The 12,402-nt window shown below is 43.0% G+C and overlaps 1 protein-coding gene across 2 annotated transcripts in view; it reads left to right on the top strand.

The window, feature by feature from the left end:
* Nucleotides 1-12,402, top strand: part of PHF20 (PHD finger protein 20) — a 125,970-nt gene that overhangs the window by 82,044 nt on the left and 31,524 nt on the right. Inside the window, exon 10 of one of the 2 annotated variants that reach the window (XM_080683806.1) lies at nt 4,587-4,865. The exons of the other annotated variant lie outside the window; for it this stretch is intronic. Within the exon in view, the coding sequence (XP_080539932.1) occupies nt 4,587-4,865 (279 nt within the window). The remainder of the gene's footprint in view (nt 1-4,586; nt 4,866-12,402) is intronic. 2 annotated transcript variants of the gene reach the window in all.

Raw genomic sequence — 12,402 nt, 5'->3', positions numbered from 1 at the left:
CAGGAGTAAGTAGAAGACTCAGGATTTAAACCTGGTTGTCCAGCTGCAGAGCCCACTTTTTTTTTTTTTTTTTAAATTCTCACCCGAGAATATTTTTTCCATTGATTTTCAGACAGAGTGGAAGCAGGGAGGAGAGAGAGAGAAAGAGAGAGAGAGAGAGAGAGAGAGAGAGAGAGAGAGAGAGAGAGAGAGAATATGGACGTGAGAGAGATTATGGACGTGAGAGAGACACATCAATTGGTTGCCTCCTGCAAGCACCCCAACCAGGGATGGAGAGTGAACCTGCAACTGAGGTATGTGCCCTTGACCAGAAATTGAACCTGCAACCCTTCAGTCTTTGGGCTGACGCTCTAACCACTGAATAACTAGTCAGGGTATATATATATTTTCTCAATCTTTCAATATGTTTTTATTGATTTCAGATAGGAAGGGAGAAGGAGAGAGATAGAAACATCAATGATGAGAGAGAATTATCGATCGCTGCCTCCTGCATGCCCCTTACAGGGGGTTGAGCCCACAACCTGGACGTGTGCCCTGACTGGGAATCTAAGTATGACCTCCTGGTTCGTAGGTTGACTCTTAACCACTGAGCACACCGGCTGGGCTATATATATTTTTAAAATATGTTTTTATTGATTTTTATAGAGGAAGGAAGGGAGAGGGATATAGAGATAGAAACTGAGAAACATCGATCAGCTGCCTCCTACATGCCCCCTTCTCTGGATCAAGCTCACAACCTGGGCATGTGCCCTGACTGGAATCAAACCAGGGACCTCTTGGTTCCTGGGTTGAATCTCAACCATTGAGCAACACTGGCTGGGCAGTAATTTTTTATAAAATTGGTTCAAAGTTCTTATTTTCAACTCTTTTTTTCATATATAGACTTTAACATTTTTATTTAAAAATTATTTCATTTATATATAATTGGTATATTATTAGTTTAGGTGTTGAATATAGTGATTTGCCATTTTATGCCTTACAATGTGATCATTCCACTAATTCTGGTAATCATCTGTCATTGCAAACCTATGACTATATTATAGGCTATATTCTCCTTTACCTTTTTCACTCATCCTCATCTTCCTTCCCTCGGGCAACTATCCAGTTGCTCTCTGTTTCTGTGTGTCTATTTTTTTTTTTTTTTTTTTTAGATTTGTATTAAGTGAAACTATAGTATTTATCTTCCTACTGACATATTTCACTTGGCATAATACCCTCTAGGTCCATCCATCCATGTTGTCGCAAATAATAAGATTTCATTCTTTATTGTGTAATATTTCATTGTTTATATATACCACATCTACTTTATCCATTCATTATATTGATGGACACCTAGGTTGCTTTCATATATTGGCTATTGCTGCAATGAAAATAGGGGTGCATATATCTTTTGAAATTAGTGTTTTCATTTTATTCAGATAAATACCCAGAGGCGGAATTGCTGGGTTGTATGGTAGATCTATTTTTAGTTTTTTGAGGAACTTTATACTGTTTTCAGTAGTGGTTGCACTAATTTGCAGTCCTATTAACAGTACAGCCGAAACCGGTTTGGCTCAGTGGATAGAGCGTCGGCCTGCGGACTGAAGGGTCCCGGGTTTGATTCCGGTCAAGGGCGTGTACCTTGGTTGCGGGCACATCCTCAGTGGAAGGTGTGCAGGAGGCAGCTGATCGATGTTTCTCTCTCATCGATGTTTCTAGCTCTCTATCCCTCTCCCTTCCTCTCTGTGAAATATCAATAAAATATATTTAAAAAAAAAAAAAAACAGTACACAAGGGTTCCCTTTTCTCCACATCCTCGCCAAAACATTATTTGTCGATTATTTTTTTATGACAGCCATTCTTTCTAGTGGGAGGTGGTATTTGCATTTCCCTGATGATCAGTGATGTTGAGCATCTTTTCATATGTCTGTTGGCTGTCTGTATGTCTTCTTTGGAGAAATGTCACTTCATGTCCTCCGTTCACTTTTGGATTGTTTATTTTATTTTTTGATATTGAGTTGTATCAGTTCCTTATATAGTTTGGATATCAACCCCTTATTGGATATATCATTTACAAATATATTCTTCCATTTAGTAGGTCCTCTTTTTGTTTTGTTGATGGTTTCCTTTGCTGTGGACAAACTATTTAGTTTCATGAAGTTCTATTTGATTATTTTTGCCTTTGTTTTTCTTTTTTGGGGGGACATAGCCCAAAACATATTACTTAGGCTGATGTCAACTAGTTTGCTACCTATGTTTCCTTCTAGGAGTTTTATGGTTTCAGGCCTTACATTTAAGTCTAATCCACTTTGAGTTTATTTTTGTATCTATATATATAAAAGCCTAAGTGGCTGTTACTGGTCGACTGGCCGCTGTGATGTGCACTGACCACCAGGGAGCAGACACATAACGCAGGAGCTGCCTCCTGGTGGTCAGTGCGCTCCCACAGCGGGAACACCACTCAGCCAGAAGCTGGGCTCATGGCTGGCAAGTGCAGCTGCGGTGGCAGGAGCCTCTCCTGCCTCTGCTGCAGTGCTACTGAGTGGTGGCAGCAGGCTCAGTGGGGCCAGGATGAGCAGGAGTGGCGTGGTGCCCAGCCCCGGCTCGGTCTCCTCCCTAGCCACCTGCCACTTGGCGCACTGCTACATACCGCACTGCTACAATACGACATCCCCCGAGGGGTGCCGGATTGCGAGAGGGCGCAGGCCAGGCTGAGGTACCCCTCCGGTGCATGAATTGGTGCACCAGGCCTCTAGTATGGTATAAGAGAGTGTTCCAGTTTCTTTTTTTTTCTTCTCATGTATCTGTCCAGTTTTCCTAGCACCACTTGCTGAAGAACATTTTCAATTCTTAAAATTTTCTTAAGTTCAAAGATGTTTGTATTTTAGCATTCTTCTTTTTTTTCTTCTTTTTTTTTAAGCATTCTTCTTTTGCATTATAAGTAAATTTTCACAAATGTGAAAATAAGTGAATTTTCACAAATGCAAGTCAAAGGATGGTTGCGTTGACTTGAACTTGACTGCTCTTGTCCTCAGGTGGGGCAGTCAATAATGCTCTCTGATCTCAGACCTTAATTTTGTTTCCATAGTGGTAAGTGGAGTTGTCGGGAATGATTTTTTAAATACTGTCATATACAAAAGGAATTATTAGGCTGAACCATGGGAAATGGCCAATATTAGCCTTTTTAATTCTACAAAAAATGTCAAGTTTATATGGTTCAACCTAATAGGTCCAAAAGGAGGAAATTCGAGAGAAATCATTTGTATTTGGTTTTAAGAAAGAAAGAAAGAAAGAAAGAAAGAAAGAAAGAAAGAATTTTAGAATATAGCAGAAGTTAGAGTTTTTAATTTCTCTACTGATATGCTTGTTCTATAGTATTAGTTTGAGAAGTATGTATTCCATTTTACTTTATGTTACTTTTTCTTCTCTTAACTGCATCTAACTGATTTGAGCCTCTTTCTTATATATCTTGTCCAGATGGAAAGTGATTTTAAGGAGTTCTGCTTCGGGATGTGTGTATATAATTTTTTACTTGTTTGAATTGCCTATATAACAGCATCCATCAGCTCATCAAGCCTACCAGTTTTGCAATCATACCCTAGTACTCCCATCGAGTATGATTTAGATTGAGTTTAAGGATTTAAAAATTTATTTTGATTATGGAATGTACTTCAGAAAGTAATCATATTTATGAATTTTTAGCACACTATTTGCTTCTAATGGAACTTGTATCATTCATTGCATTTAGGAAAAACTTGTTTCACTCAAGAGAGCATATTCTTGAGTAACCTATTCTGTAGAGGCATGGCTTGAGTTTAAGGTGATTGCTCTCATCAAGTGAGGGCCCTGAAGGGAGTCCTCAATAAACAGATTTTCTGACACATGAAGGCCTTGGGACAGCTTTATTTTTTGTCACTGATGCATGATAGACCATTGCCTTCTGTTTGTTTTTTTTCTAGGGGGTGGGGGTCAAACTTTGTCTCTTGAATTTGATCATTGAGCCCTCTAAGTTCTCCTCATGCCTTCCAGCTCCATTCAATTGTTTGTTCTTTTTTAGTCTCTGAGCCCTTTTGATGAAACAAAGTACATGGTAGTGAAATCTCAAAAACATTCAATACTAAAACCTTTGTAACAGTTACACTGTCCTTGTGTAAAAACTGCTGTAAGATCCCTTAGGTGTATAAAGAGATCCCACTAGAAGAATCCCTAGTTCTGTCCACACAGATTGCTACTAGAATGCTGGTGAATCTGAGTCTGGCCCAATTCATGAGTGACAAGTGCTGGGGTGGGATCCTGATTTTTGTTTTTAGAATTTTCCCTTCTTTTCCCAAAGTCTGAAATGCTGAGAACTAGGGCAACTTCAGAAAACAACAGCATGTTGATCTCAAAATGTGAATTACAGTTGATTGAGTCTCTGTTATTTACCCTAAAGTTCTATTCCTTCTCTCCAAACAATAATCTTTGGGAGATAATGGCAGTCTGATTGATATCTCCAGCTACATATGCATGCTATTCTTTCACTTTCTGTTTCAACGTGTTAATGTGTGTATTGTAACAACTAGTATAAACACAAGGGACCTTTGTTTTTTGTGTTTTTTTTTTTCTAGTAACAAATACTTTTAAGAAAACAGGTGATATTGTGACATCTAAAGCACCAGCTGTCGACCTAGACCACAAATTTAGGTGCAAGGTTGTGGATTGTTTAAAATTTTTCCGCAAAGCCAAGCTGTTGCACTATCACATGAAATATTTCCATGGAATGGAGAAGTCTCCAGAGCCAGAGGAGAGCCTAGGAAAGAGGCATGTCCAAACAAGGGGTTCTTCAGCTTCAGACAGGGCCAGCCACGACAGCCTGACCAGGAAGCGAGTCTCTGCCAGCTCCCCAAGTAAGTATTTTCATTCTGTGTTCTATCTGTATCATGGAGCACTCTGCTAATCAAGTCTCAGTGGTTACATTTCTAACATAGAAAGCAGCAGGTGTTGATGTGGTCCAGTTGAGTCCCAAAAGATTGAAAATGACAAGTGATCCTCAGGGATTGCATTGTGGGGGAAGCAGAAATACCTAACTCATTCTTACCTCAGCCTCTTGCTGTTCAAGTTACCCTGAGAAAGTCACTTAGCCTTTGAAGGCTTTTGGTACTTCCAGTATGAGGTAGGGAGTGTCAAGGAAAGGGAACTTCTTCCAGAGCCAGCTGGAGAACTTGTGCTCAGAACAACATGGCTGCATCATCCTATCCCCCATCCCTGCCTGCAGGACAGAGGAACAAAAGAACTAAAAGATGATATGTGCTTTTCCTGTGTGGTCAAAATTTGAGTCTGATATTATGATAATTGCAACTGAAAATGTTTCCCTATAGCATTATTTTGCATAGACACTACCCTGGTGGTAGCAAGGGCTACCATAAAATCTCATATTCATGTTTTATTACAGAGAACCTTCTTGGAGATTTCTTCTGAAACTTATAGAAATTGAAAAATTACATTTTTCTGGGGACTTGCAGGAGAATTAGTGAGTTTTTAGTAAATTATACAAGCTTCCTGGCTTTTTACCTAAAACTGTAACATTTTTGTATACTAGAGGCCCGATGCATGAAATTAGTGCACGAGTAGCCCTTCCTTTCCCTGTCTGCCGGCACCGGCTTCCCTCTGACACCTGGGACCCGGAATTCCCACTGGCCACCAGCAGATACCTGGGACCTGGGCCTCCCTCACAGCCCCGGCTTCATCCGGAAGATTGTCCGGTGTAATTAGCATATCACGCTATTATTATTATAATATTTAGCTTATAGCTTATCCATTAAAATACATAGGTATTCGATGGCATGTGAAACTCCTGGGCATCTGACAGCATGTATAAAATCAGGTTTCAGGACAGTAGGGCGGGGTCATGCAGACTAAGGTGGTCTCTTGACCCTGTGTATGAAACCAATAGACAGGGTGTTACTATTTGGTATAATTAAGAAACCTAGGTGATTGAGTTTCTGCTTTTATTTACTGCCCTTGGATCTCAACTATATATATAAAGAGCCAGGGTCCGTAACGTCCGAAATGACCAAATGGATGACCGAACACCGGAAGTCAGTCCTGTAGTCAGTGCTGGGTTGCCGTGGCGACCCAGCACTGACTGCCGAGGGGGCTGCAGATCAGGCCCGGAGAGAGAAGCAGGGTCTGATCCGCAGCCTTCGTGGCAGCTGTAGATCAGCCCTTGCCTCTCTTTCTCTCTGGGCCTCGCCAGCAGCTACGGGGGCTGCTGATCAGCCCCGCCTCTCTGATCAGGCCCGGAGATAGGCCCAGAGATGCTGACTGGCATAGAAACCAACCAATCAGAACCAAATCTGGGTGAACTGCGAGGAGCCAATGGCTACCTAGAAGGCGGAGCTTTTGATACTGACTGGCATAGAAACCGACCAGTCAGAATCAATTCTTGGTGAACTGTGAAGGTAGAACCTAAGGTGGTGGCTGAGGAGGGGTTTTAAGGGCAACAGCTGTTTGGTGTAAGATGTAAGAAGGCAGTTCAATTTTTTAATGACCGGTTTGGCAGTATAGTACATGTGGCTGGCTATCAGTCCAGATATAGGGATTATGTATTTTTGTCTGCCAAGAGCATCTCCTCCTGCTGAAAAAGGCTTTTCCCTCCATTTAAGCAATCATATCCTATATAATCTATACTAATAAAAGGGTAATATGCTAATTAGATCAGATTGACTGGCCATCTTCCGGAATCTGATTTCCTTCTGGACAAAGCCATGGTGGTGGGGGCTGAGGCAGAGGCAGGTAGGGGTGATCAGGCCAGCAGGGGAGGGCAGTTGGGGGCGAGATCAGGCTGGCAGGGGAGGGCAGTTGAGGGTGAGATCAGGCCAGCAGGGGAGGGCAGTTGGGGGTGATCAGGCAGGCAGAGACAGGGGCGATTAGGCAGGCAGGGGAGAGCAGTTAGGGGCAAGATCAGGCCAGCAGGGGAGGGCAGTTAGGGGCAATCAGGCAGGCAGGCAGAGGGGTTAGGGGCAATCAGGCAGGCAGGCAGAGGCAGTTAGTGGCAATCAGGCAGGCAGGCAGGCAGGCAGGTGAGTGGTTAGGAGCCAGCAGTCCCAGATTGTGAGAAGGTGCAGGCTGGGCTGCGGGTAAACCCCCCCCCCCGTGCCCGCCCCCCCCCCCCCCCCGTGCTCGAATTTTGTGCACTGGGCCAGTAGTATTAATATAAAGTAAGTTTTCACTTTATGTTATCAGTAGGTTCTATGACTTTAAGTGAAACAATCTATAATGAAGCCAATTTTTTACCATAGGCTAATTGATCTAAATAATTAAGTCCTGTCTCTGCCACTAACCAGCAGGAGCCTCTGTTATTATAATCTGTGAACCCAGGTCAGTAGACATGTTCATGCTGCTGGCTATCAATGAGAGCAAACATAGCAGGGTATTCAGGAGATTCCACAGGCTCCAGCGCCCCAGAAGGCACCCCCTGTTCCAGGCATCTCCTCCTACTTTTCTCCCATCAAGGCCTCTGATCATTTCCTCACTGTTTTGCTGGTACTTGACTAATAACTAAATTTCTTAAGTTTTGAAAGAATAAAACCAGCTTAATAGCTCACTTGTTTTTTTTTTTGGCATATCTGGGTTTCACCTCAGACTTCTAAGAAAACCTTTATCTTTAGGAGTAGAATTTCAGACATTTGAGGGGAGTTCAGCTGGGGAGATGTTTCCGGGTGAGACTCTGACACCAGGCAGCCTGTGTCCTGGTGTACAGACATTGTGAACTTGACCTTATGCTTAAGTGGAAAACAGAATATTAAAGAATTTGTGTTGCTTAGGGATAATTACTGTAAAAAAAGTACCCTCATGCTGAGTGCTCAGATTATGACCAATGGAAACTTGGGTTCTAATAGTTTTCTCAGATGGAGATTCCTGACCAGAAAACTCTGCAAAGATGATTTTTGGTGTAACCCCTCAATTTTCCTGCCAGTAATGTTGAGTGGGAGAAGCTATTCTGTTGAGTGGGAGAAGCAGTTCTGGTCTGAAGAGTCCAGAGACTGAGTCTTTTTTATTTTCTTTTTTTAATATATATTTTTATTGTTTTCAGAGAGGAAGGGAGAAGGAGAGAGAAACATCAGTGATGAAAGAGAATCATTGATCGGCTGCCTCCTGCACACCCGCTACTGGGGATGGAGCCTGAAACCTGGGCATGTGCCCTGATCACTGGAATCGAACCAAGGCCTGCTGGTTCATAGGTTAATGCTCAACTACTTAACTACATTGGCTGGGCCAAAGACCAAATCTTAGTAGCAATCCTGCTATTGTCTGCTTGTGCTCTGAGCTCATCACAGATCTGACTTCCTTGTTTCTGAAGTGATGAGGTAGGACTAAGTATGAATAAGACAAGGACTTTTCATATGGGTACAAAAGCACATGAACAGATACAGTGAAAAGGGCTAAGTCCAATATCAGGGACATATAAAGTACTGTGGGAACACAGATTCAGATTTTGCCTATAGAGCAGGGTGAGATGTTCAGAGGAGAAGGTGACATTTGAGTTAGCTTTAAAGGGTATGGGTAGGTAAGCGTTGGACCAGAAGTCAGAGGAATAGGGAAGGCATCCCTGTGCTGGGAACAAGCAGAGCAAAGGTTTAAAGTCATCGAGGACAACAAACTGTCATGATAGTCTGTCTCTAAAGTGCCCTTCTGACTCTTGCTTTCAGATGTTTCCTCTTCCCTGAGGTAAGCCTTTAGTCTCATAAGTGAATTTGGAAGGTCAGTGTAGATTTACTTTTCTAAATGAGGTTTCTTACAGTACCAGAATACATTTAATAAACTCTCTTCAGGGGCAAGTTTAGGCTTCTTTGGTACTTTATCGGGTTTGTTTCTGCATATGTGAGTTCAGTCCAGAGTAGAGGTTTGGCTCACAAAGAATATTCTAGGCCAGGGGTCGGCAAACGGCAGCTCGCAAGCCGCGGTTTGCCACTCTGTTGACTAATGAGTTTGCCGACCACTGTCATATACTACCCTTTACCTCTTTGCACACAATATGCCACAATTGCCTAATCCTCACAGCTTCCAACTACACGGTAACATTTAGTCTAGTCCAGTGGTTGGCAAACTCATTAGTCAACAGAGCAGCAAACCGTGGCTCGCGAGCCGCCGTTTGCCAACCACTGTTCTAGGACAAAAGGGAACCTTTGGTTCATGTTCTCACTCTGGATAAATCTTAGCTTTAGGCCAGAATGAGCCTTTGGGCAGTGGGCGCTTCTTTGTCACCATCTGCACATTTTTTCTTGTGGTATTAGACTGGCCTTCTCATAGGGACTTGTGCTTTCTCCTTCAATGGAAGAGAGTAATATGAGCTTAATTAGGGTATAGATTACTATGTCAAAGTAGTTGGCTTTAGCAAGACAGGTTTATTTCCTTCTCTGGTCAGACTGCAAGCTCCCACAGTGGCTCTATGAAATTGTCCAGGACTAGCCTTTTCCTCATTGTTCCATCAGGCCTAAGGTTAAGGTGTTGCTCTCCTCTGCATGATCCAGAATTGCTTATCATCTTGCCTGTCTTTTAGCTGCTGGGAAGGGAAAGGGAGGGCATGCTTCTTTCTTTTAAGGGCACAAACCAAAAGTACCACAATCATTTCTGTTCATATCCCAAATATTTGTACCTGGCTGTAACTCTGTCAGGGGAAGCTGGAAAATGTACTCTTTTCTTGTAGAAGAAGTGGAGAAAAGGGTATTGGAGAATGTATAGCAGTCTGTGTCATATGAGCTACAGTAGAAAAATATAGGGCTTGAGGGAGAGATTTATTGGAGGGCCATTTTGGGCTGATGTCTGGGTGGGATGCCTGGTGGGGGATGACGGGAGATGAAGCTGGGAGAGTCGACATGGTGAAATGATGGTGTTAGGCCGTGAGCATCACTTCCTCTGATAGGCAATGAGAATCTCTCCAAGACCATACACACTTCTACTATGTCCTTGAGCTGCCATCCCCTCGTGCAGATCAGAACATGCTCTAGTCCAGGGGTGGGCAAACTTTTTGACTCGAGGGCCACAATGGGTTCTTAAACTGGACCGGAGGGCCGGAACAAAAGCATGGATGGAGTGTTTGTGTGAACTAATATAAATTCAAAGTAAAGGAGCGGAGGGGAGAGCAAGAGAACCGGATAGAACAGCCGGATCCGGCCCGCGGGCCGTAGTTTGCCCATGGCTGCTCTAGTCACTGCTTGTGTCAGCTGCGTGGCCATGCTCTGTGGTATACAAGCAGTTCTCCCATAGGTGAGGGTGATATTCTTTCCTCTTCCCTCCTGGAAGCAGCAGTTTGCTGCCCTTCTGTCATAAGTTAGTGATGATGTGATGGAGAAATAGGGAGCAGCCCTGGCTGGGTGGCTCAGTTGGTGGGAGCATCATATTTACACCAGCAGGTTGCAGGTATGATTCCCAGGCAGGGCACATACTTAGGTTGCAGGTTTGATCCCCAGTCAGGGTGTATGGGAGGCAACCGATAGATGTTTCTCTCACATTGATGTTTTTCTATCTTTCTCTAAAATCAATAAAAACATATCCTGGTTGAGGATTTTTAAAAAAGCTTAAAAAAAAAAAAAAGTAGGCTTTGTGTACACAGGAAGCAAGAAGGGCCCTGGTAGTTCTCCTGATGGGTGCCTGCAGCCTGAGGAAAGGACAATGGCTATCCTGGAAAAGCCGTGCCCTACTCGGGGGACAAGCTGTTCTCTGATACAGAATCCTGGCAGGAAGTTGTTCTGTCCAGCTGAGTCTGGGCATTCGGGAAGAAGCTCTGTAGCCAGGTTACAGGTTTTGTGGATCCCGGAACAATTGGTCAAGCTGTCTGAAGAGAGAACTGATAGCAGACGGCACCACTTTCTGGGCAGACAGTATCGCAAGCAAGATAATAACAGCTAACATTTGAGTACTTGCCATGTGCTGGGCACTGTTTCAAATTCTTCACTTGTATTGTCCTATTTAATCCTTAAAACAAGCTCTATGAGGCAGGTACTATTGTTTCCACTTTATAGATTAGAAACAGGTGCAGATGAGATGGATTAACTTGAACCACTATCTATATATATATCAGGTGGTGGAGCTATGATTTGAATCTAGTGCAGAGCCCATACTCTCATTTCTAGGCTCTGCTGTCTATTAGGACTCAAGGGAAGGAAGCTCTGCCTGTTGTCACCTTCTCTACCCCTGTTCCTCAAGGACTCAGCTGGGTTGGTTTAGTCCCAGCTGGGCAACTCTCCCTGTGAACTCTGCCACGTAAGGCCACATATGACTTCATAAGCTTTAGCTAGAAGCCAAGGTGCGCCTCTGAAGGCTTCTCTCTTCCCTTTGTGTTCAGAGAACATGGGCTTCTCTAGAATAGTTCCAAGAATCTTTTCTTTTTATCCTTATTGTTTGCTCCTCAAAACCTCAGGGAGGACTCTCTGAAGCTTAATGTGACCATATTTCTGACCAGCTGGGACACTTGGGATACTTTTAGTTACAAGTAACAGGAAACCCACGTTGAATCGACTCCATAGTAAAGGAGCTTTGTTAGCTCACGCACTAGAGAAGTCCAGGGAAGGTATTGCTCCAGGACTATTGGTTGAGGACCTAGTGTCTTAGTATCTCGCCTGTCACTGCTGTTTTCAGGTTGAGTACCTTTGTTATAGGATGGTAGCCCGTAACGTATGCTGCTTCATTCAAATCTAACAAGAGGGTAAGAGCTTATTACTCTTTTAATAAGTGTTGGACCAGAGTCCAAAGTTTGGGTCAGATTAGTCCATTCCTGTTCCTGCCTTATGAACCAGTTGGCCCAGGTTCAGATTATCTAAGGCTATCACTGTGACAAGGGGCAAGGGATTACTCGTATTGGTTTAGCTCAATGTGGAGTCATTTCTGTCCAAACCCCTTAAATGCTACACAGTGAAGTAAGGGTAGGGGAGGTTATGGGAGATACCCACAATGTCTGCTACATTAGCAAGTACAAAGTGAGCAAAGAAACCTGCACAGCTAAGGAAGGGGTGGTTGTGGTGTTGAACTATAGAGCAGCTCCATGCCATGTGCTCGTTTCCTATTACAGGGCCCAAGGCTTCCCAGATCTTTTAATAGGTCTGAGTTCATCTTTTTCTGGACACCAGTTTATGTGATTTTGCAGCTTCTCTGAATTTCACTTCTTCCTCTGCAAAATAATAATGTTATGGTATAGCTGTATTTTATGCAAAATTGAAGTTTAGGAGTTGGAAGTGTGTGATACTAAAAAATCTTACCTTAATGTACAAAATTTGAATTAATGCAAATCCTAAAAAATTGAGAAAACTCATCAACCACATGATTTCAAAGCTGGTAGGCCAATGAGAGTGTGTTTATTATACCTTCATTTTATGGGAACATTAGTCAGGAATTATGTGAGTTTGAATAATGTGGGGTCTTCAGGAATCCCTTGTATGGAATGAG

The sequence above is a fragment of the Plecotus auritus genome (genome assembly GCF_963455305.1).
Source record: "Plecotus auritus genome assembly, chromosome: 8".
In the NCBI taxonomy this organism is placed as follows: domain Eukaryota; kingdom Metazoa; phylum Chordata; class Mammalia; order Chiroptera; family Vespertilionidae; genus Plecotus; species Plecotus auritus.
Note: the sequence above shows the minus strand (reverse complement) of the source record. Positions and strands in the feature narration are given on the sequence as shown.